Source organism: Drosophila innubila, assembly GCF_004354385.1.
Source record: "Drosophila innubila isolate TH190305 chromosome 3L unlocalized genomic scaffold, UK_Dinn_1.0 0_D_3L, whole genome shotgun sequence".
In the NCBI taxonomy this organism is placed as follows: Eukaryota; Metazoa; Arthropoda; class Insecta; order Diptera; family Drosophilidae; genus Drosophila; species Drosophila innubila.
The window spans coordinates 21415382-21438272 of NW_022995376.1; the positions used below are offsets into that span (position 1 = coordinate 21415382).

The window sequence follows — 22891 nt, forward strand, 5'->3', positions numbered from 1 at the left end:
GATTAAAATGATACATGTTGCCAGATCGCAAAACTTTGCACGGTGGCAGCGTTTGGACCAAAGCAGACCAGATGGTCTTTTTCTTCGCTGCCTTCAAATCGTTCACATCGCTCTCGTTAACACGCGGATTGAAATTGTTAAATCAAATAAAACAATTTCTTAAAATACATATACCATTTAAATTAATTTAAACTTAAAATAATGTTAGTACTGGAATTGGCCAGTATTTATAAAAATCATGCTGGCATTTACGGCTTTGGCGATTGACTTTCAGCCAGTTTATTTGAACCACGTGGTTGTTGAAATCTTGAAAATTGTCTTATTTATTTAATAAATATGGGCGCTACATTAGGTAAGTTCTTAAATCCGTTGATTTAACTGTGGTATCACAACTCAAATGATGATATTTTCATATAAAATCAGAGCAATTATGTTGAAATCTATCTAACATGCATCACCATCTGACAACGAGTTGTTTTAAAGTAGATTTAAAATAAAAAAAGGATTTATTGTTTAATAATATACATGCATACTAATAGAACGTTTTCTATATGGCAGTTCTTCATTGGAGCCTTGAAAATGGAACAATGGAATTTGGAATTACACCCCATAAAAGGAGGTAAATATATTCTAAAAATGTATCTCATTAATATATAATGATGATAATCTCATACCCTACTCAGAGAAATTATGTTGAAATCTATTTAACATGCATCACCATCTGATTTCATAACTCTTTTACAATTAACATAAGTTTTAGACATAATAAACTAATTATTTATTTTGAAATTGCAGTGAATTCTGTATCTGATGTATTTATGCTATTGGGAGAATGAAAGGAAGTGCAGTTATTATCAAGCCAGTGGTAAGTCTTCCATCCATTTTAAATTAAATTTATATATCTTAAATGATGATAATCTCATACCAAACTCAGAGAAATTATGTTGAAATCTTTTTTACATGCATCACCATCTGATATTATTGTAAATAAACTTATATTCTGCCTCATTTTAAACGTAATAAACTAATTTGTTGTATTGTATATTTTCAGATAATTATGTAACTCAAAAATTAAAATTTGAAGTGGAATTACAGCAAAGTTGGAAGTAAGTTTTCTATTCCATTCAGAATCCCATGTTGTAATTTTTATGATGATAATCTCATACCAAACTCAGAGAAATTATGTTGAAATCTATTTAACATGCATCACCATCTGATTCTGTCCACAAAAAACTATCTTTCTGGTTAAAAAAGTAAGAAACTAATTGGCTTTTTTTGTTTATTTTTAGGCGCTTTCATGGTAATTTTGTAAATTATTTAATAAAAATATACATTTTATTAATACATGTATAAAATAAACTTATAAACAACTTAAACAACTGTTTAACACTTGCAACGATTCGCATTCTGTCTCGAAACTGTTAACAATTCCACAGCATTATGAAGAGGAGCAGACAGGTGATTCCCCCTTTGCCTGGATGACTCCTACTGTGACTACCATTGAAATCTGGCCCAACATTGCCATAAGTCAGCTCCTTGTTGGCCGCCGTTCGAACTGCACCACCGTGTTCTGTGAAATCTCGTTTCTTTTTGAAGCTCTCATAGTACCAGTCCATGCCATCCTTGCGCTCCGCACGCTCCACTGGTGGCGGCAGCTCGGACAACGTGTCCGTGCGCTTCTGTGCTTGCCGTGCCGTCAGCTGCTGCTCGCTGGCAAAGCTCTCATTTTCAGCACTCGGCGTGGTGCGCTGATACTCCTCGGCCGTGGGCTGTGATAGCTGCTGGTGCGGTGTAAACACCTTGGTAATGGTCGAGCGACCGCCAGGCGGACGCACTGCAGCAGCTGCAGCTCCTCGTGTTGGCGCCGCAATAGATCTTCCACTGGGCGTGGCCTGATAATCGCCAGGTGCTTCTGTTGTGGTGCTCGTCAGCCAGAAGTGACTCTTGAGCTGCGCCTCATGCTCCTCTGGTGGCGGTATCAACAATATTGTCTCGGCGGTTGTCGTTGGCAACAGTTGTGGTGGACGCAACAGCGTTACCGACTGTGCCTCCAGATCATCTTCGTCGTACTGTGAATCCTCAGTCTGTAGCTCGCTGGATGCGCTACTCGTGGTGGCTTCTGTTGTCGTAGTTCTTGTTGCAGCTCTCGCTGTCGTTGTTGTTGGAGTTGTGGTGCTTGCTGGTCCTAGTGGTTTGGTGCTCTGTATGAGTGGTGTCTGTGTGGTCACATCGGCTGTCGTTTCGGTAACGTAGTAGGTGGCGGACTCACTGCTCTCGGAGCTGCTGCTGGTGGGCTTGGGACGTGCCTGTATCTGCTCCTGACGCACCGCAATGGGCACAAAGTGACGCTCCATGTGTGGCTTGCTGGTGACGTTCACTGGCTCCACCAGTCCACGACGCTGCTGTGGATCGTGGACAGGCATAAAACCACCCACATGGGCGGGCACAATGGGTCGAAAGCCGCCTCGTTCAATGCTCGCTGGTTCCCGAAATGTGGTACGAAAAACTCCCGCAGTTGTGGCCGCTCCACTCTCATTACTCAGCGCCTCCTCGCCAGAGTTTGTGGTGGCTTCCGTCTCCATATAGCGACTGCGTATGTTAGGAGGATTCTGTTGTTGTTCTTGTTGTTGCTGCTGCTGCTGTTGTTGTTGCTCCCGCAGATATTTTTCAAACTCGGCGCTATTCGGTTGATACATCCTTGTCTTGCCACGCCCACTGGGCAGATTGATGTGCGCCATTCGGTGCGTGGCGGGCATCTGATCATCTTCCTGATCTGTACGCTGTTTCCTCCCCCGATCGCCGAAGCCAAAGAAGCGTCCCAGACTTAGACTGGGTATGGGATAGCCAAAGAAGGTGAAGGGTGAACCAGCTCCAGGAGCCGGCTGTGGTCGCCTATTGAAGTATTTGGTGTGGAGCAGCGTATTGTTCAGATCAATGCTTCCACTCGTAGCCGGCGCTGGCTTGGGACGTTGAGAGCTGCTGTCCACCGCATTGCTGGCATCGGGCACATCCGTGGAGTCCACATACTGATCATAGAAGTACTCACTTTCACCCACCATCGGTCGCTCTCCATTCGCCTCGCACTCATCACTGAAATCCTCGGGAAGATCACGCTGAAAAACATCCCCATGCTCGTTCAGCAGCGGCAGATGATTCCCCTCGGTGCGTTCACTATTGTCGCCTCCATTGAACAGCTCCAGACCCACGCACAGACTACGCTCCATTCTTGCGGCTCTTAGCAGACGTCCGTCCTGACATTTGGGTCCTGGATAGGGGAAATTGGTTTCCTGCAGCCAGACGGAGAGCCACTGCATCTCACAATTGCAATCAATGGGATTACCTGGAACAGTTAAGAAATTGAGGAATGTATAAAGATGTGATACAATATAAAAGTTTATAGAAGTTTATAAGAAGTTAAAATAATTGTAGGGAACGACTGTCCGTATGAATTGTCCCTTTAAATATTCCCTAAGATACTGATAAATATTTCCAGTTCTGAAACATTTCTGAAGATTTGATATATCTTTGAATTGGATTTAGTGGAAGACCCAGTCGTACAAAAAAAGACAGTTTCCGTAAGTCTTTTCCCTTAAAATATCAAAAAACCAGTGTTTTAAGTTAAAAATTTTGAATATGTCTGAATCTTTTCATGCAAATCACTTTTAATATAAAGTGAAATGGTATGATTATGCTGAAGTCAAGAGATGTCCTTAATATATATGAATTTATATATCACAGTCAATTTTTTAAACTTGTATATACACATACTTTTAGGTTTACGGAATCTGTTTGGAAACAATATTTATTTTACTCTTTTGCTTACCGTCCACATCAAAAATGGCTATGTTTCCTCTCAGATTTCTAAAGGTGCGCTCCTTAATGGTTCTTAGCTGATTATTTCGCATGGATAACACACGCAGTCTGGGCATGGTCTCAAAAGGAGAACCCTGAGAAAGAAATAAATAAAGTAACGGATAATATAGATAAACATATTTAAATTTAGGAAATATAAAGAAACATATTTACATAGATTACTATCTGTAGAAATAGCTAGAGTTATATGTATAATTAGATACAGATACAAATAAAGATATTTGTACGTACGTAGTTATGGAAACTAATAAACTGATTAAAAAAGGGCATCTTTTTAAAATCCAGGATATTTGTCTTAAGTATTTAATTTTTAAAATTTATTTTTATTATCAGTTGAAATTAATGGACGCACCTGTATGCGGCATATTTGATTGTTATCCATCTTGAGCTCCACAAGCCAGTTGAGTGCCTTGAGAGGCATGGTAGAAACGAGCTTAACTCCATTGGTGGAGAGATCTAGAACCTCAAGGTTGCGCATGCTCCTCAATCCAATGTTTTCCATGTTGCGAAAGTGATTGTTAGACAAGTTCAGGAAGACCAGCGAATTGGCATGATGAAAACTCTCTGGAGATATGTAGCGAAGTTTGTTGTACTGAAAATGAGAGGCGAGCAGGGAGGGAAGCTCCTCAAAGACATGATCCTTGAGCTCCACGAGCTTGTTGTCAGCCAGGACGAACTCCTGGAGTTCGGGAAGACCCTTGAGGGCACCTGGTTGAACGCTGGCAATCTCATTGCTGCTCAGATCGAGATATTGGAGCTTGGGCAGATTGCGGAAGGTTCCTTGTTGCAGTTCCACAATGAGATTGTTGGACAGACGCATCTCGACGACATTGCGCCAGGCATTGACCACATCGGAGTGGACACGAGAGATCTGATTGTAGCTTAGATCGACATCCCGCAGACTGTGCAGGTTGCCCAGACCCACCGAGATGTCGAGCAGTGCATTCCCCGAGAGATCCAAGTACTCCAGGGCGCGTTGATTGTCAAAGGCGGTCGGGGAGATGCTACGGATGAGATTGCGGGACAAATCCAACTGCTCCAATCGACTATTGTTCGAGAAGAAGTTGTCCGTGATGGACTCCAGTTTGTTGGACTGCAGATTGAGATTACGCAGCTCGGCCAGAGGCAACAGAGCACGTTCATCCGCCTGTCCCAGTTGATTGTCCTGCAGATGGAGCAACTCCAGCCGCTGGATGCCAATGAACGAGGTGTCCTCCAGCTGACGCAGCTGATTCTGGGCCAGACTCAGCACCCTTAGCTCCGGAGCCGACTGGAAACCATGACGTGACAGCTTCTCAATGCGATTCTGGCTGAGATCGAGCATACGCAGATTGGGCAACTGCAGGGACTTGCTGCCAGCGGCGGGCAACGATCCAATCCGATTGCCACGCAACGAGATGCGCTCCACAATGTGTGGCAGGCCGGCAATCATCGTGGACAACTGATTGAAACTGGCATCCACCTCAAAGAGACGCTCCAGATGCATCAGTGTGCCAGGATGCAGATGACTCAGCTCATTGGAGGATATGTTAAGAGTTTCCAGCAAACTATTATGTCGAAAACTATTGGCAGCCAACTCGGTCAGGCCATTCTCGCTGAGATCGAGACGCCGCAGTGATGGTAAGCCCGCCAGGAGCTGTGCATCCACGCGTTCAAACTGATTCTGGGCCAGATCCAAGCCCTTGAGACCCGGCAGATTCCAGAAGGGCAGCGGCAACTCCGAGCTGAGGCTATTGTTGCGCATGCGCAGCTCTCGGAGAGCGGGCATCGCCATCAAGGCATCCCGTTCGATCAGACGCAGCTGATTGTTGTTCAGATGCAGTTGCTCCAGTGTGCCATGGCCACGCAATGCACCATAGGGCAGCTCACTCAGCTGATTGTTGCTCATGTCGAGGAATCTCAGTGTGGGCAGTGCATCCAGCAAAGCTCTCAGTGCCTCCACATTTCCAATCTCATTGTTATAGATGTGGACAGCTTCCACTCCACTGCCGGACGCCTGGAGCAACGATTCGGGATGTATACGCCTTATAAGATTGTTGTGCAGGTAAATGGTCTTCAATTGAGGCGTACGTAGAAAGGCGCCGTATTGCAATTCCGTAATGCGATTATCATTGAGATGCAGCTCGGAGAGATTGGGTAAATCCACAAAGGAACCATCCTCAATGACATTGATGATATTGTGATCCAATCGCAGCTTCTTCAGATGCTCCAAATCCTTGACAATGCGTCCGATCATGCCCACATCGCTGATCTGATTGTGGGAGAGCTTGAGACTGACCAAGTTGGGTAATCTGGTCAAGGCACGCAAGTGTATCCAGTTCAGACCATTCCGACTCAAATCGAGATTCTTCAACGATATCAAACCATCAAAGAGACCCGCCTCCAGTCGGGTTAAACCCGATCCTCCCGTAATATGAATGTGTTGCAGTTTGGGAAGATGCCGAAAACTGTGCGCTTGCAGCTCCGTCAAGGATGCACTCTGGACACTCAGATAGGTGAGACTGAGGAGTCCCGAGAAATCCGGCAAATGCTTCAGTTCATCGCTCTGTATGGTTATAGCCAGCATATTGATCATGCCATTCAAACTCTCGGCGGGAATACTCCTCAGCTGCGGCTCAACTATAAATATCTCGACCAAACTGTTCTCCAACTCATTCAACCAACCATTGGACACACGCTCGATGCTATTGTATCTAAGCATCAGTCGGACAATCTGTAGATTCCCAAAGAAGCGACCTGGTAACGCCGGCAATTGATTATTCTCCAGCACCAACTCATCAATTTGCGTTTTAATATTACGCTCCACGGACTTAAGACCATCCATAATCTGTGGCAGATTGCTATGGGAGCACCTAAAAAAAAAGACACCTATGTTTAAGGGTAGCTTCAACTGAATAAAGGGGGACTCTCACCATATCTGTATCTCCTTGCCACGCAGCGAGCAACGACACGGCAATATGGCCTCCGAGGGGGGACAGCTATCTGCTCGAACAAGCGCTATCCAAGCGGCATATAGCAACAATATCGATCTATATAACATCTTGAGTGTCGCTTAGTTCATGCAGAAAATCAACCGAGAAGGGTACATAGCTAAAATAAAGCAAAAAATCACATAAGTAATTACATACATATGTTTATTTAGTAGTTTTTCAGATAAATCTGTGATCTATTAGAGATCTCTTAGTTCATCATGCGAAAGAAAAAACGTAATTTAATATAGTAAAAGTTGTAAAATATGAGAATCCTATTTCACATAGCTCATAAATGTAGAAAATTATTAAATAATTGTTTATTATAAATAAAGATTCCAATTAAGACTATATGAAAACAGAAAAAAAAATAGATTAAAGTAAAAATATGAAGCCCATAAATATTGCAAAACGTTGCAGTTTTGTTTTAATATAAACAAAATAAATAAATATCATATTCTGACTGTAATATAAATCTTATTATTATATTCAATTTAATTTGAATACTTTTTTTTTTAAATATAATTATAATAGCATTTATTTGCTGACATCAATCGTTAGCTGACTTTAGACTATAGCTAAAGTCGTATATCTATTTGGAAGTCAAAGAAATTTATTATCTTTCCCTAAAACGTAGCTAACTTTAGTCGATGCATTAATTCCCCTACAAATTATATATTTATGAAATTTTACAGCTGTTTAGAATATGTCTTAAAATACTATATGTACCTGTACATTTTCAAGCCAAATAAATTTTCTTTCTACAAAAGCATTCTTTAAAAATTATACCTCGGTATCTACAAGATATTTTGATATTTTTAACATAGCCTCATTTACATAAGTATCGTTTTTATCAGTAAGTTAACATTAATATAAACAGATAGATACAAAAATATTCAAATTTCGGGGACTTAATATATCAATTAGATTAGAATAGTGTCAAGCATTTCAAAACATTATCAATATACCCGCTTGTAGAGTTTTATAAGTAAAAGTTGGTAAGTTTCGACCCCCTGCGGAAAGTATTTTTAATTTCTATAAAGCTTTCTTTTGGAGCACTAAATTAACGGTAATACTATCTACCGACTGGCAATTATCAGGCCTGGAATAAATCAATTGATAAGTTGCAGAGAGAAAGAGAGACAGCGATAAAGAGAGCGGGTTGTACTGCCTATATAAAACACCTGAAGAACCGTTGTTATCAGATCCAAGTGGTTCTTTCAAGTGTTCACAATGCGCGGAATTTTCTACGTTCTGGGGCTGTTGCTGGCTCTGGGATTAACATCGGCAGATCCTCAATACTGTCTGCACGAGATGTTGAGGACGGATGAGCGTATCGCATCCCATGGCTATCCGACAGAGACCCATGAGGTGGAAACTGAAGATGGCTATGTGTTGACCCTCTTCCGTATTCCGTATTCTCACAATTTGCAGAATCAGAATGAAAAGCGTCCTCCAGTGTTGTTGCAACATGGTTTATTCAGCAACTCGGATTGTTGGATAGCCTCTGGCCCGGACAACTCCCTGGCCTATCTGCTGGCCGATGCTGGCTACGATGTCTGGCTGGGAAATGCTCGCGGTAATATCTACTCACGAGCCAATAGCCAAATCTCCTTGAATAGTCCTCGCTTCTGGCACTTTGATTGGCATGAGATTGGCACTATCGATCTTGCGGCTATGATCGATTATATATTGAGTGAAACTGGCTACTCCCAGCTGCATTATGCTGGTCACTCCCAGGGCACAACTTGCTACATGGTGTTGCTCTCCGAGCGTCCAGAGTACAATGACAAGATCAAGTCGGCTCATATGTTGGCTCCTTGTGCCTTCTTCGAGCACGGCAGATCGGCCGTCTTCAGGTGGCTTAGCCCATTGGTGGGCACTCCCGGTGGCATGTGGAATCAGTTGATGGTGGACATGGAACTGATACCGCACAATAATCTACTCAATCGTTTGATCGACAACAGTTGCGGCTCTGGCAGTCCCTTCGATTCCATATGCAAGAACGGATTTCTGATGTTCGCCAATGGAGGTTATCAAAATATCAATCTCGTACGTAATCCACAGAGCACCTTGTACTTAAAAAGTTGAAGTTGTCTATCTAGATTGTCCAAGAAAAAAATGTATTTTTAATGACCCTTAACAAACGAGTCCATAAAACCTATCTGTCTGTATAAACTCCTAGATCTCAGAGATGACAAGAGCTAGAGACACCAAACTTGTTATGTAGATTCCTCTATATTCCAAGTTGATTAATTTCTTTTTAAGAATTTTTCTACTCTCCCTTTCTTTTCCGCAAATCAAAAACTCATGAGTTCTCATTGTACTTAATTACTTTTATTTAATTTCCTATTAACTTTTCTCCCTTTAGACCGCCATGCAACAGTTGATTGAAACACATCCAGCTGGTGCCTCAAGCAACCAGGGTATTCATTACCTGCAGCTGTTTACTTCACATTTTTTCCGTCAATACGACTGGGGCACTAAGAAGAACCAGGAGCTTTATGGCCAGGATTCTCCGCCAGACTATGATTTGAGCTTAATTAAAGCAAAAACGCATTCGTATTCCAGTCCGAATGATGCACTTTGTGGTCCAGAGGATGTTGATACTCTTGTTTCGAAGTTCATCCATCTGGAGGAAGATCATCGTGTGCCTTGGGAAAGTTTCAATCATTTGGACTTCATTGTGGCCAACAACATGAAGGAATTGATCAATGATTTGGTTGTCGAAAGAATTAACAAATATGAACGCCGTTAATTGATCTTAATTTGAAAATAAACTGGGCTATAATCCATTTATTTGAGTTATCAGCATTTAGAAAATTTATTTTTTGAACTGATTAGATTGAACCTATCTATACTAAGGGTAACATCTTAATTATAGCATTAAGGTTGTACTTGGACAAATTTCTATTGATAAGTTGTTTGTGATCTTTAAAGCGTTATAAAACACTCGAATTGAACATACTTAAAAAATTATATCTGTGTATAAATAAATAAATAAATACCAAATTATATTGACCATATACTCTATTTTCGTGAAGTCGTTCCCTTTTTTCTGTTACTTAAAAAGAGATATAAAATGAACTTATATTTATTTTTATTATAAATTTATTTATTTTTTGTTGATTTTTTTTTTCAATTTGTCAATTATTTAAGCAGCTTGCTAAAAATCAATTTACGTTATTCTATCAATAACATTCTCTTAATTTTTGTTCTGAAAAGTTTGTTTGCTAATTTTTTTTGTTATAAAACTTTATATAACTTCAAAAGATATTCTTTTATTCAAAATAATGTTTTCTGTTTGTTTTTGAAATCAATAAATTTAATTCAAATAAAGATTTCAAAAAAATATCAAAAGTTTTTACCAATAATATTATTATGAGCATTAAGACAACATCTATTTCTATATCTTTCACATACCAGTATTGGAAAATAAAAATTCCATATTTTTTTATTAAAATATGAGTTCAATTAAACTGAGATAAATTATGAAAAAATTAATTTGAATCTCCCACAAATAATAATTCCTATTAAAAATACAACTTTCTAGAAAATATTTTAATATTGTTATTGTCTCTATTATACAACTTCAAACACTTATGATGTATAAACCGATGCACTCTCAAAGCTTTATAATTTGGAGGCGCACGACAGGAAGTTGTACTCGGACTTGTGCAATAACCCAAAGACAAAGCTTTATACAGACACATACATATGGTATCCAGGTCTATAGTCTTTGATTATAGCTGTAGTCTCAATGCAGCTGCGCAACTTTAATCAAAAAAAAAAAGAAACTTTTTGCGCCAAGAAGCGTAACATGGCTTTTCAACAAAAATTTTGTAATCATTTAACAAAAAAAAAAACAACACAAAATGTAGGAAAAAACAGACAAAGTTGTTGTTTTTGTATTAGTGAGGGAAACGGTAAGAAGAGCTGCTAGGGTCTATCGTAGAGTCTATAGAGACGAGTCTCTTTACGCATGCGCGCGGGGTTTACATCAAACGAACCTTGAAATTATTGTCGTTTTCATCATTGTCTGTAGTTTCTTTGAGCTGGAAGCCAGCTGCTTCTTCTCCGATCTGAGAGCTGAGTCTATAGATCTGCACCTGCCGCAACTAAGTGTGACTCGAAGGTCTGCCTGTTTGATGTTTCTTATTGCTGTTGTTGTTGTTGACTGGGAAACATCAGATTGGCGACAGTTTCACCAACCTTATAGAGTATGCTTGGCTTCTGTTCCTACAGTGCGCTCTGATTTCTATTGAGTCTCTCCTAATTAAATAACTGTTAGTTCTTTCAACGGGTTTATAGAAACAGAAAGAGTACATAAGATCTGTTTAATGAGATAATCAAAATATTTTTATAGGTTGCGCAGTTAATTAAGCTGGAACGTTTAAAAAAATATAACGAACAGGCACTTTGGAAAAGGACTTTTTTTAAGTAGTGACTTAAAAATTGTTAAATAAATTTTAATATTTTATTAATTCAATTATTATTAATTTTTTAAGTTTTTTTTACAAAGATCTAAAGAGTTTTTTAAATATTATTCAAAAGATACTTATGCATTTCTTGATTCTTTTGCTTAAGATATTTCGAAAATATGTGATTAAATTCGATATTAAATTCGTAATCTATTTAATTTATCGGCTCTAATATTTGATATTAGAAAACCATTTTCCCAAACTTACTCCAGTTGCTGTATATCCAAAAATATCCAATTGATTGTCTTTATTATTATTATATTTGAAAACTTATATAAAATATATATATGTATATATATTAATATTTCAGCTTATTTACAACTTTGCACAATTGATATTTGTAAACTATACAAAAACTTTGATTTCCTTGCTTCTTTCTCAATATTTTTCACTTCACTTTCATGCGCACTTTTGCTTTTCTTGCTTAATTTCTCAGTAATTTATTAAAATAGGCAGTAAACACGATTTTTAGTAGTCATTTAGGCTGTTTCTTTTTAAGCTGTCTTTGCGAACCGTCGCGATTGGAATGCGCGTTAAAACTGTTTTTGAAAACGTTATGTGGAGCCATAAGATTACTCAAGATTTCTACGAATGCTTTGAGTTTAATGTTGAATGGAATGCGGGGGAGTCGAGCAAAGAAGCGATTGCTTCCTGCCTGTGCAATATCGGAGTAGCTTGGCTCCACACTTGGCTGATTCTCACTCACCAGTTAGCTCAGACTTGGCCAGCAACACTTGTGGATCGTATGCGGCAGCTGAACTGTGACCACGCCGCCTCTAGGGGTCGCTTTAGACACTCTGCTTGGCCATGTTGCTGACGATGAGAGGTTGTTATGCCAAGTTTAAGTACAATAAACAGATTGAAATTGCAAGTGAAATTAACAAATTATGTGAGGAAATTATTGAGTCAGAAGTGAAGGCCAAAAGCAAGCAGACATTAAACAAAAGCCAAGTTAAAAGACTTAAAGGGAAGAAAATTTAATTTAAGCAAATTGCTTAAAGACCCAATTTTATATTTTAATATATTAATTTAATTTTTGTTTAAGAAATATAATTAATAATTGCAAAAAAGTTATGAATAATTTAGATGTAATATAAAAAGTCTGTCAAATTTTTAATTTGGAAATTAAGTACATAAATATAATTTTTCTTAAAACATAAGGAAAGAAAACAAACATATACTTGTGATATTTCTTCCATAAAAATAAAATATTAGAATATATTTAAAAACCAATAACTTTTATTTTGTTAAAAAATATTTTGATATTTCCTAGATCTCAACTATACTTTTTTAATAGCTTATCAATCTGTTTCATTGTGCAACAACTCTTTAATTAATTTCAATTTAAATAATTATGATTTTTCTCATACATAAGTTGTAATATTTCACCATGCAATTAAAAATAAATAATAAATAGACATTGTCGCGTAAATGAACCTTAAAATAAAAAAAAATTACAAAAATGTCAAATCTTATATTTTAGTCCAAGACCTATTTAAGTTAAGGAAACAATTCGAAATGCTCTAAAGTATATAGAAATCCATAAATTTACAAGAACTATATATAAAGCTTTGTTATAATGATTTTTAGCATTAAGCTATTTGTTTCACTTTCATTTCCTTGCCCGATATCTCACGATATATCTTAATATCGCAGTCGCTCTATGGTCGGTTCACTATCTCACGATATATCTTAATATCGCAGTCGCTCTATGGTCGGTTCACTTTTGCTAAATTAAATTAAAAGCCTCATAAAGCGAGCTCAGAAAAAAAATTTTTCTATTTTATTCATCAACATTTTGGTCTCTTTTTTCAGTTACATAAAGCGTCGTCAGTTTGAATATCGCTTGGCTGAGCACTGGGAATGGGACTGGTACAGGTACTATAATACTTCCCAAATATATTTCCATCAAATAAGTGACTTGCAAGAAATTAAAAAAGAAAAATCATTTAAAAAATGTCAGCTGTCTTTTCTGTGTAGTTGTATTTTTAGCTTGTACATAATATTTACTTGATTTTCCTGAGTTAAAAGCATCGACGTCAACATATTCAAGGCCACAGAACTGACATTCATACATCTAGTTCCAATTGAAATGGACATAAGGTAGTGCACCCTGTTTACAAGGCAGATAACCCCATCTATGATTATAAAACTAGTGCAAGTTCATTGCGCTATCTGATTATAATGCACACATTTTTGTACCCTGTACAATTATTGGTGCAGAGTATTAATTTTATGTGATAGTACAAATATATAGGATGTTATTTTTAATTGAAAATATAATAGGATTAAACAAAAGAAACAAAATGTGGGAATTAGTAACAGGGTATTTTGTAGTCCAAAACTTTTGTATAGTAAATTGCCAACAGTTTTAATTGAGGATCAACACGAGTCTGGTTCCCATTTACAGGCCCTTGCCCCAAAGTTTAAATTAAATTAATGTCATTCTATGTAAGTATTCATATTTGAAGCTCAAATTCAATTTCACTTTCAAGGTTAATTCAATTTATGTTCCATTTACTGGCGAATTGACTGAAAGTTTTGCTCAAATTACAATTGAATGGTGTGCGCATATTGTTGTTACATTTTTGTATAATTTTTGTTTTTCTGAAATAAATTGAAATTCGAAATGATTATATACATAGAAAAGATTTTTAAGACCCTTGCCTCTCTAGTTAGAGTAGCCGACCTGTAACATAACTACAATACTGACATGTTAAAAATAATAATGGAAAATAATATATTTAAAAAAAATATGTCTTTCTCCTTCATAATATAGTTTTCTTTTTTAAATATCCTAATTCTTGTTCTCTGAATATTATTCTTAGTTGAATTTCATAATTTATAATTCCTTTTTTTAATCCTTATTGCGACTTCTCAAAGTCTTATTCTTTAGTTTCATTTTTATTTGTTTTTAAAAGTTTCTTGAAATATATTTGGAATTCGTATTATTTTAGTATTATGATTAGTTTTATTATGGCTACATAAATTTTTGGGGCTTTTTGAAATCTGTCTGCTGTCGTGTGCCCACCGAAAAAAAACCGTCTAAACATATGTTTTATGCATGTGTAGAGACATGCTCCGCACAAGGAAACCCGCCTAGATAAACAATATCATAGTTGTTATTGTTGTCAATTGCCGGGCCTCCTCACAGCTCAGTTTTCCGCTGCTTTCGCTTTTTTTTATTGAATTATAAATGGCAAAATCGAGCAAATCTCTTGCCATGGTGACAACGACAACAACGAGCAAAGACCTCTCATAATTGAGGAGGAGAAAAAAAAAAATAACAAAAACACAAAATACTGTTGAGAGTTTGCCAAGTGCCGACAAGTAACGAATATGAATCCGAATGTTCACGCGATATATTCGTGAATATATATAATGAATATAATTTCCACGTTGGTTCGCTGCTGTTGAAAATGATTTGCTGACTTTCGAAATCAGTTGAAATCTGTAACTCGTGGTGTATCGGCGCGTTCGATCCTCTGAAGAAATTCCGTTAACATTTTGCACATCATGTTGCGCAAATGCCTGAGCAGTCTGGTGTCCGCTCAACGCCAGATGCAACCCCTGTCACGGTTGATGCATCATCAAGTGCCCGCCAATCGACCCCCAAAGATTCTAATCACGGGTTTGTTAAGCTCCTTTGACACGAGACAACATTGCTCTAAAATAAGTGTGTGTTTGTGTGTGATTTATTCTCAGGTGGTCTAGGACAGCTGGGCATTGAGTGTGCCAAGCTGTTGCGCTCCCAGTATGGTAATGATAGTGTAATACTCTCAGATATCATAAAGCCCAGTCAGGCGGTCCTTGAAAATGGTCCATATATCTTTGCGGACATTCTGGACTTTAAGGGATTGCAGAAGATTGTCGTGAATCATCGCATTGATTGGCTTATACACTTCTCGGCACTTCTCAGCGCTGTGGGCGAACAAAATGTGCCTCTGGCAGTGCGGTAATCCCCCATAGGGAATAACAGTTAGACAAGTAACTGTTTTGACCAATTACAAAAATCGCAAAGGGCTTTTCAAAGATTTTATCAGCTATTTTACATTTTTTCAATGGTTCCTAGAACAAGTTAGAAATTATAAGCAAAATCCATTCATTCAGCGTAAGCATTAAATTCTGTTATTTTTGAAATCAAAAAATTTAATAACAAGAAATACCATATAAAAAAAAAATTAAATAAAACCATTGAAATCTTTGCTTTTTCACCAAGATTTTTAAATTAATGATTTTATATGTATTTTATCAATGATATTTAAAATTTTCTTGCTTACGCATAGAATTTTTTCATATACGTAATATTGTTAAATGTCCTTATAAAAAGAACTGAATAGAACCACACAGAACATTTTGCGATAAATCAAGTGAAATAAGTTAAAGATTCTGAAATCATTTTTATAGTTTTTTTTTTTGCTTGGGTAGCTTCTTTGGGTCAGATTTTGATAAAATACTATGAATCAAAATTATTTGTTAATTCATGAAAATTCTTCAAAAATATCTTACAGCTATTATTATGTAATTTTTATAATATATTTTACGTTTCCTGAAAAGAAGATAAGCGTTAATTTGGGTATTGGTCACGACAGTTACTTGACAAATTGTATTTAAGATATATCGACTTATTTTTCGTTCTTTAGGGTCAACATTGAGGGTGTGCACAATGTCATTGAGTTGGCCAAACAGTATAAGCTGCGCATCTTTGTGCCCAGCACAATTGGCGCCTTTGGACCCGATAGTCCCCGCAATCCCACACCGAACGTAACGGTACGTTCTCACAGTTGTTGTTGTTTGTTCGATATTCTGCAAATTGCGGTCTCATTCCCATAGATACAAAGGCCCCGCACTATTTATGGCGTTTCCAAGGTGCATGCCGAACTGATTGGAGAATATTATTATCACAAATTCGGTTTGGATTTCAGATGTCTACGCTTTCCGGGCGTCATTTCCAGCGATCCACCAGGCGGCGGCACCACGGGTAAGTCAAAGTTGATTATTGAAATAGGAAAGTATCTAACATATACTTTCGCCTAGCTAACTGTGTCGTCAGGCAAATTATTTAAACGACTTTATTAAAGTCAATTGCTGATAGTTTATTGTAACCGATAGCATGACAATGCAGTTGCAAGTATCTGAGTATCTTTAAGATACAAAACAATTAGCTAACCTCTTTTTAGTTGCCTATTCAGTAAGCAGGCCACTGATAGAATGATTTAGCTGTTTGCAGCTGTCATTTTCCTATTTGCTTAGCCGGAAAATTAGATCTTTAAATTAAACTAACATTGAATCGTATTTACTTTAAATGCATAGCCTTAAGAGCTGAATATAATATAAGTAATCTTTACATTATTCAATTTTCCACATTTTATTCAAATAAAAGTCAAGTTTCTATTGATAGACATATCTTAATATATAGCCAAACATAACCTCGAAAACGGCTAATTACCTACACTCTTAACATTCATTCAACATTTTCTATATCTTAAAACCTACAACTGCATTTTATTATTAAATTTTTTAAGCGTATTTCAACTTAACACTTACCTTAAAATATCCTTAAGAACCTAACCTAACATTTAGTTAAACATAACCTTACAAAAAACACTCCTTCTTTTGCAGATTATGCTGTTTCTATTTTCCATGATGCACTGCGTCATGGCAAACACACATGTTACCTGAAACCCGACACACGTCTGCCCATGATGTATATTGAGGATTGCCTGCGGTGAGTTGAATAAATCTCTCTACAACAATTTTCAAGATTAAAGATATTTCTCTTGTTCTTAGTGCCTTGTTTGAGTTTATGCGAGCACCCAGCGAGCAGCTGAAGCGTCGCGTCTACAATGTAACTGCCATGTCGTTTACGCCCGAGGAGCTGGTCGAAGAATTAAGTAAACATGTGCCACATTTGCATGTGGTCTATAAACCGGATAGTCGGCAATTGATCGCCGATTCCTGGCCCGAGGTGTTCGATGATTCAGAAGCACGACGCGATTGGAATTGGCAGCATAAATATGACCTGAACAATCTGGTCGATTTCATGGTCAAGGATGTGCAGGAGAACTACATCGATGTTGAGAATGGAAAGAGTGCTAAAGCTAGCATCTAAGCACCGTGCACAACTGGGAAAAACCGCATCTAGTATTCCACAAAGAATCTAATGGCATTTAAAAGCATTTACCTTTTGGAAGTTATGTACAATTTAAATTCTCTTTACGCAAATATAGAAAATTTACAACGCACTTGGTTTAAATAAAAGGAAGGAATTTTATGCATTTAAGTAAAACAATCCTGAACACCAAAATTTGTAATAGTCTGATCAAGGACACAAATCAGTTTTGCTTTATAATATATATGATTGTAAATCCTACTGGCATGAATACACATTATACTTTTGATAAAACTTATTAACAACCATATTGGTATTTTAGTGTTTCGGATTTAAAGCTTTTATTACACTTCATTAATTAAATCTAAGCACCATTTGGGATTCAAATATAAATCCATATTTGTGTTAAGTTCCGAGGCTTAAATGCTACTTAGACTACGTTATACAATGCATTATGTTTAGGCGAGATGCTAAGTATATAAATATATATATATATTTTTTTTTTCTTAATTGATAGCTTTTTAGATATCAAACTCCTCGTCCGTTTCAAGGGCACGACAGAGCGACAGCGGATTAAAGTGATGCAGACAACCGCCATGTGTAGCAATATACAAATCGGCTGACTCAGCCAACAATTTGGATTCACATTTATCATCTAGTTGTATATTATTTTTGGACAATTTTTGTTGTCGTCGCTGCTGCTGCAGCTGCTGTTGTTCTTGTTCTCGTTGTGGGCTGTCTGTAAACGATCAGAGAGCAAAGAGTTTTCTCTATCAGTTTGGTTTTTTATTTTTTTTCAACGGATTTTTCGAAATCCAAATGTATTTTCATTTTGTTGGCATTTCACAAAGTGTCTTACAACAAAAGCAGCTTTTACAGAAATGTTTTGCATTATTCATGAAATTATTTGCTTTAACATGATACATTTTATAATATTTATTATTATCATACATGTATATTAACAGTATCAAATAATTTCAACGCTTTATTCTCATTACGTAAAAATCAATCTATAATTGTTTAGAAAAATTACAGCAAATCCACAGGTTGATCATCAATTCATCAATCAATACATTCCATGTTGTATACCGAATATATCATATCAGTATAAGCATAAAGTAGTTTGGAGCGATTCCGCACTTTAATATGAATCGATAGCTTAAGTAGAGTTGCAAACACTTTGTGAAGGGCCTAATGCCGATTTAGACAATGTAATGCTTAATGTTAGTTAATATTAGACTTAACTAGAGATTGCTTAAGTGTTAGCTTGATGGATTGCAACGTTTAAGTCATTGTATTCATTTTTTAATTGATATTTTTCCAATTTTAAGTACATATTTGATTTAAAACCGATTTTTTGCAAGTGGTAATACAAATATTTTACACTTCAGTTTCGTTGTTTTGTACAATGCGGCGATATCAACAATTCACATAATATAAATATATGTACATATATACTATAATTATATACGCGCATATATATTTATTTATATATGTATTGATTGATTAATTGATACGATTGCCATTTAAATGTGGATATTTATAACAATTGCTTTGGTTCATTTCTATTGCTTTTTCTTTTTACACATTACGTATACGCGACGTTGGCACGCCGTTCACATGTATGCCTAATGTTATCTATGCATGTGTGCGCTGTGAGTAATATGCTAATTTTTGGATATACATTTTAATATATTGCAAATTCGGCGGCAAATGGAATCTTTTTTTGGTTTTGTGACAACAAAGAGAGACGTGTCGGTGAACTGTTGCATGTTGTATATGTGCTGGTACATAAGTGCGTGTGTGTGTGTGTGTGGTTGTATATGTGTCTGTATGCTATATACATAAATCGTAAACACAAATACATTTGGTTTATATGCAGATTTTTAGATCATATGCGACATCATGCAACGACTCACATCACGGTTAGCGCGATGCAAATGACCTTGATAATGTTGAAAGATGCGTGGATGCTGCTGCTGTTGTTGTTCTTGTTGTTGCAGTTGATGCGTCTGATGTTGTTGCTGCTGCTGTTGTTGCACATCATTGTCATATTCCATGAGACAAGCCTGTGTACCAATCATTTGTGTGGCAGGCAGAGAAAAGAAATCTGTAATAAAAAACAAATTCATATTAGTATTTAAGTTGAAATTAAAATTGGGATTAAAGTAAAATTATTTATATTATTGTAGCTTAAAATTGATATAAAATTACAACTAAAAATAATATGCAGCTCGTTAATAAATAGATTCTCAATTCAAAATATAATATTATGAATTAAATTACGACAGACTTTATTAATACTTCCAAAGGGTATCTACGATTCGCGCATTCTCGATTAGCTCATTTTACTTATTACTTGCAATAAACTTTGTCAATTATTGTAAAATTGCGTTTTTGATTTTGTGTTAATTCCAAAAGCAAATGCTGACGCCAACTTTTCAGTCAGCGTCGCTGTCGCGTCGCTGTCGCGTCGCTGTCGCGTCGCTGTTGCGTCGCTGCCAGCTATGACAGTGCCCCAATTACCGTTCAATTTATTAATAGCCGGTAATGCAAACGACGCGACAGCGCAGTCATGGTTATCGGCGCAGCGATAACATTCAAATGCTGAGAATGTTGCTGACATGCTGATAAAATGGCCAATATAAAGGTTTAAAAGGAAATGTAGTAAATAAAAAAAATCAATCACTTGTCAATGTGGTCGAGTTAGTAGAGATAAATAAAAAGTTACTTTTATTTAACTACCCTGTACATAATAAGTAAAATGGGGTATATTTAATATTTAAGAGAAAAGACTTTAAATACTATATAAGATAAAGTTACTATTTAAGGTAACTGACAAGTTTTTTTATAACAGTTTTAGTAAAGTTCGCATACAATATGTAAGTAAAAAAACAAAATACAGGGTATTTTATAGAGGACTACTCTTGGTTAAACGCTCTTACTTGTTTTTTGTATGAGGTCAGCAAGCGATAAACGGGAAATTTGAAAGCGACTGTACCAATAATATGCATGTATGTAAGTATTTACCTATAGAAATATTAATAATTGTTTAAAACCTATATATTGTGTAAATATTAAATGCTGTTAGCTGAGATGGAAACATGTTTGAACTATTTGATTAGCTTGAAGTATTAAGCTTTGCAGTGTCATAAGGTTGCATCTGTGATAACAGGAAATACAACAAACAGGCTTAGTAACTACATATATACTATATATACTGTCAATTGCACTACGCTTATCGCTAAGGGTTAAAGGTGTTTGTTTTTCTTTAAGTTTGCCAAACACACACAAAACAAAAATAATATGGCCATGTGATTGTAAATTTTCCATATTTTATCAACTAGTCTCTAGGCTGATTACAATATTTATATAGTTTAAGGGCTTGCAAATGTCTCATACAAAGTGTTATAAATTTCGTAACTCAAATATAACACTCGCTGCAGCAACGTAACTGTACTACTGTCGTGTTATACAGAATTTTTAGTACTCCTTGCAATTCTGTTATACCTACGCTCACTGTGCTACCCAACAAGAAGGTGTATATTTTGTTATGTTTGCTGTCAAATGTAAAATCTACACAGATAACAGTAAATTGCTACAAATTCTGATAAGGATGACCCAAAAACTGGTAAAACAAGAAAACTTAAAATGAGAGCACTGCCAAAAAAAGTTTCAAAATTCGATTTTGTAATAATATTTACGAAACATTTTCCACCGCTAGCGACAATTAAAAATCGTACATTTTTGTTTGCTGTGCGTGCGGTGTGAAAAAGTCAAGGCCAACCACAAAACATAAATTACACATAAAAATTTTGAATGAATGCTTAAGTTTATGCGCATAATTACCGTTACAATACTGAGCTACCAGATCGGCTTCATCAAAACGGCATCGCTTGACGGCCGTCAAGTTGTCCATCTCCATGTCCATTCCAAAGCAGCGTTTCTTGCAACGCGCTGCTGCTGCAGAGGCAGCGGCAGCAGCAGAGGCAGCGACGTCTTGCGCAGCGTCAACATCATTGACTTGCATAGCCTGTATGTTGTTGTTATTGCAGCTGTTGTTGTTGTTGTCATTATTTACAATTGCATAGCCATAGTATCCATTCGAGGCGGATGCAATGTGAGAAACGACACGTGCATTGAATGGATCCACAACAGACGAATTGCGCGCCGCCGGCCCAGTTTCGAAATTGACAGCATCGGCGGACTCGCCATGTGCCCAGCACTCGAAATTTGTCAAAACCATTTGCTGGCAGTGGAAATTTACCAAGTATTCTTGCTACGAAAAATAAACACACGCGAGAATCACAAAAAAACGAAACGAAACGACAACAAATGTGTTGTGTATTGAACGACGCTCGCTTTTCGACTGTACGTGCGGTGCGGTGTTGCCGGCGGCGTATATTCAACTGCTACGAGCTGTTTTCAGTTAATTACTTTAAAATAAGCAACAAAATGGTGAAATAAATTTAATTAATACGCGCGCACACCATAGCCAGTACAGTGAACGGCAACAACAACAATATGACGTTTTAAAAAAAAAAACAAGACGCTGACGCCAATTGTTAAAAATAAATTGGGGCTGCCACACTACAACATTTGCCGATCTGGCAACTTGTTCTAATTGGAGCGCCACCCTACAAAGTTTTCCGATCCGGCAAAAGACTGCCACCTAGTTGAAAATATTCGATTGAAGCAGGCTGGAGAATCGATTGTCTATCACATGATTGGCACACAAATGAGAAACGGAAAACAACAGAAATAAAAAATACTTTTCTGATTTTAATTAATATTTTACAAGTATTAAAGCCAAATATGAGCAACAAGACAAAGAAGGGCAACGGCAATGGAGGCGATGGTGGCCAAAGCAAAATGGCTAAGCAACGTTCTCAGGTATATAAAAATAAAACATGATTGGCCCAAATTTGCCGGCTGTGTTTACTAATAATGAATGAATGACGCCAAACACGTTGCACATTTGCAATTTTGTAGGACTCCCACGACTATAGTTCCTTCAAAGTGGTCCTGTTCTACTGCTCCCTCATTGTATTCCTGCCTGTAGTGACGTTCTTTGCCCTCAAAGGATTCGTACTGGATCAGTTCTTTAGCATGTCGGACGTGAAAGTAAACATTGCATCTGCGGTGGGCGCGGTTGCAGCGTTGCACGTTGCTTTGGGCCTGTATATCTATCGGGCCTACTTTGGCGGATCTGATAAAAAGGCTGCACAGTCCAAGCAGGATTAACCCCGTGGAGCAACAACTACAACAGCTGCGGCGGCATCAACGACTGTTAAATATGTACCATTTCCAATTAAAACGTTTTTGTTTTCGCTTCGTTTATTTGTTCTTAGCTTAGTAACATTAGCGTTAAGTAAAATAACTACAACTACCTACAAATAGTATGTTTATTTGTCGGACTCTATGTGACAAGGGAGTGAAAGTAGCTCTGTAAAAGG

The 22891-nt window shown here is 37.1% G+C and overlaps 5 protein-coding genes, 1 long non-coding RNA gene and 4 other non-coding genes across 12 annotated transcripts; 8 read left to right on the plus strand and 2 right to left on the minus strand.

Annotated features, from left to right (window-relative positions):
• Positions 1-95: 95 nt before the first annotated feature.
• LOC117787602 lies at positions 96-1302 on the plus strand. 2 transcript variants are annotated; one of them, XR_004617690.1, is made up of 5 exons: positions 96-352; positions 559-619; positions 796-865; positions 1052-1106; positions 1290-1302. It is a non-coding gene; the product is annotated as an uncharacterized LOC117787602 (long non-coding RNA). The 2 variants fall into 2 exon arrangements; XR_004617689.1 differs by having other exon boundaries at positions 104-352; positions 1052-1296.
• Positions 389-477, plus strand: LOC117789291. The gene has a single exon (XR_004617856.1). It is a non-coding gene; the product is annotated as a small nucleolar RNA Me18S-Um1356 (small nucleolar RNA).
• LOC117789289 lies at positions 648-733 on the plus strand. Its single transcript, XR_004617854.1, has one exon. It is a non-coding gene; the product is annotated as a small nucleolar RNA Me18S-Um1356 (small nucleolar RNA).
• On the plus strand, positions 899-983 carry LOC117789288. The gene has a single exon (XR_004617853.1). It is a non-coding gene; the product is annotated as a small nucleolar RNA Me18S-Um1356 (small nucleolar RNA).
• LOC117789290 lies at positions 1140-1224 on the plus strand. The gene has a single exon (XR_004617855.1). It is a non-coding gene; the product is annotated as a small nucleolar RNA Me18S-Um1356 (small nucleolar RNA).
• Positions 1303-1421: 119 nt separating the features above from the next.
• LOC117788499 (protein artichoke) lies at positions 1422-6913 on the minus strand. The gene is made up of 4 exons (XM_034627284.1): positions 6786-6913; positions 4226-6725; positions 3824-3947; positions 1422-3340 (listed from the first exon to the last, which is right to left on the minus strand). The coding sequence occupies exons 1-4, from the start codon at positions 6911-6913 to the stop codon at positions 1422-1424; spliced, it is 4671 nt and encodes a 1556-aa protein (XP_034483175.1).
• A 1114-nt stretch (positions 6914-8027) lies between these two features.
• On the plus strand, positions 8028-9653 carry LOC117787588 (lipase 3). Its single transcript, XM_034626152.1, has 2 exons — positions 8028-8894; positions 9214-9653. Exons 1-2 carry the CDS (start codon positions 8076-8078, stop codon positions 9598-9600), a joined length of 1206 nt encoding a protein of 401 aa, XP_034482043.1. The 5' UTR covers positions 8028-8075; the 3' UTR covers positions 9601-9653.
• Positions 9654-14813: 5160 nt separating this feature from the next.
• On the plus strand, positions 14814-17584 carry LOC117787593 (L-threonine 3-dehydrogenase, mitochondrial). The gene is made up of 6 exons (XM_034626159.1): positions 14814-14954; positions 15029-15278; positions 15967-16093; positions 16157-16304; positions 16946-17051; positions 17114-17584. The coding sequence occupies exons 1-6, from the start codon at positions 14840-14842 to the stop codon at positions 17433-17435; spliced, it is 1068 nt and encodes a 355-aa protein (XP_034482050.1). The 5' UTR covers positions 14814-14839; the 3' UTR covers positions 17436-17584.
• Positions 17585-17941: 357 nt separating this feature from the next.
• LOC117787599 (protein kinase 4) lies at positions 17942-21953 on the minus strand. Of its 2 annotated transcripts, none has more exons than XM_034626165.1 (3): positions 21285-21953; positions 19355-19545; positions 17942-18174 (listed from the first exon to the last, which is right to left on the minus strand). In XM_034626165.1, the coding sequence occupies exons 1-3, from the start codon at positions 21679-21681 to the stop codon at positions 18091-18093; spliced, it is 672 nt and encodes a 223-aa protein (XP_034482056.1). In that variant the 5' UTR covers positions 21682-21953; the 3' UTR covers positions 17942-18090. The 2 variants fall into 2 exon arrangements, with proteins under 2 accessions (XP_034482056.1, XP_034482057.1); XM_034626166.1 differs by lacking the exon at positions 21285-21953 and adding an exon at positions 19729-19751.
• A 204-nt stretch (positions 21954-22157) lies between these two features.
• Positions 22158-22773, plus strand: LOC117787601 (vacuolar ATPase assembly integral membrane protein VMA21 homolog). Its single transcript, XM_034626168.1, has 2 exons — positions 22158-22328; positions 22428-22773. Exons 1-2 carry the CDS (start codon positions 22251-22253, stop codon positions 22677-22679), a joined length of 330 nt encoding a protein of 109 aa, XP_034482059.1. The 5' UTR covers positions 22158-22250; the 3' UTR covers positions 22680-22773.
• Positions 22774-22891: the final 118 nt, after the last annotated feature.

What these genes read in the sequence shown, in the direction of transcription:
- LOC117787599 (XM_034626165.1), bottom strand. Translation starts at nt 21,681, where the DNA reads ATGGTTTTGACAAATTTCGAGTGCTGGGCACATGGCGAGTCCGCCGAT. An exon ending in GGTAGCTCAGTATTGTAACG is followed by an intron (nt 19,546 to 21,284) that starts GTAATTATGCGC and finishes TTTTTATTACAG; the next exon opens with ATTTCTTTTCTCTGCCTGCC. An exon ending in TGCATCGCGCTAACCGTGAT is followed by an intron (nt 18,175 to 19,354) that starts GTGAGTCGTTGC and finishes GATCGTTTACAG; the next exon opens with ACAGCCCACAACGAGAACAA.
- LOC117787593 (XM_034626159.1), top strand. Translation starts at nt 14,840, where the DNA reads ATGTTGCGCAAATGCCTGAGCAGTCTGGTGTCCGCTCAACGCCAGATG. An exon ending in AATGTGCCTCTGGCAGTGCG is followed by an intron (nt 15,279 to 15,966) that starts GTAATCCCCCAT and finishes TTCGTTCTTTAG; the next exon opens with GGTCAACATTGAGGGTGTGC. An exon ending in ATCCCACACCGAACGTAACG is followed by an intron (nt 16,094 to 16,156) that starts GTACGTTCTCAC and finishes TCATTCCCATAG; the next exon opens with ATACAAAGGCCCCGCACTAT.
- LOC117788499 (XM_034627284.1), bottom strand. Translation starts at nt 6,913, where the DNA reads ATGTTATATAGATCGATATTGTTGCTATATGCCGCTTGGATAGCGCTT. An exon ending in ATCAAATATGCCGCATACAG is followed by an intron (nt 3,948 to 4,225) that starts GTGCGTCCATTA and finishes TTTCTTTCTCAG; the next exon opens with GGTTCTCCTTTTGAGACCAT. An exon ending in AGCCATTTTTGATGTGGACG is followed by an intron (nt 3,341 to 3,823) that starts GTAAGCAAAAGA and finishes TAACTGTTCCAG; the next exon opens with GTAATCCCATTGATTGCAAT.
- LOC117787601 (XM_034626168.1), top strand. Translation starts at nt 22,251, where the DNA reads ATGAGCAACAAGACAAAGAAGGGCAACGGCAATGGAGGCGATGGTGGC. An exon ending in TGGCTAAGCAACGTTCTCAG is followed by an intron (nt 22,329 to 22,427) that starts GTATATAAAAAT and finishes GCAATTTTGTAG; the next exon opens with GACTCCCACGACTATAGTTC.
- LOC117787588 (XM_034626152.1), top strand. Translation starts at nt 8,076, where the DNA reads ATGCGCGGAATTTTCTACGTTCTGGGGCTGTTGCTGGCTCTGGGATTA. An exon ending in GTTATCAAAATATCAATCTC is followed by an intron (nt 8,895 to 9,213) that starts GTACGTAATCCA and finishes TTCTCCCTTTAG; the next exon opens with ACCGCCATGCAACAGTTGAT.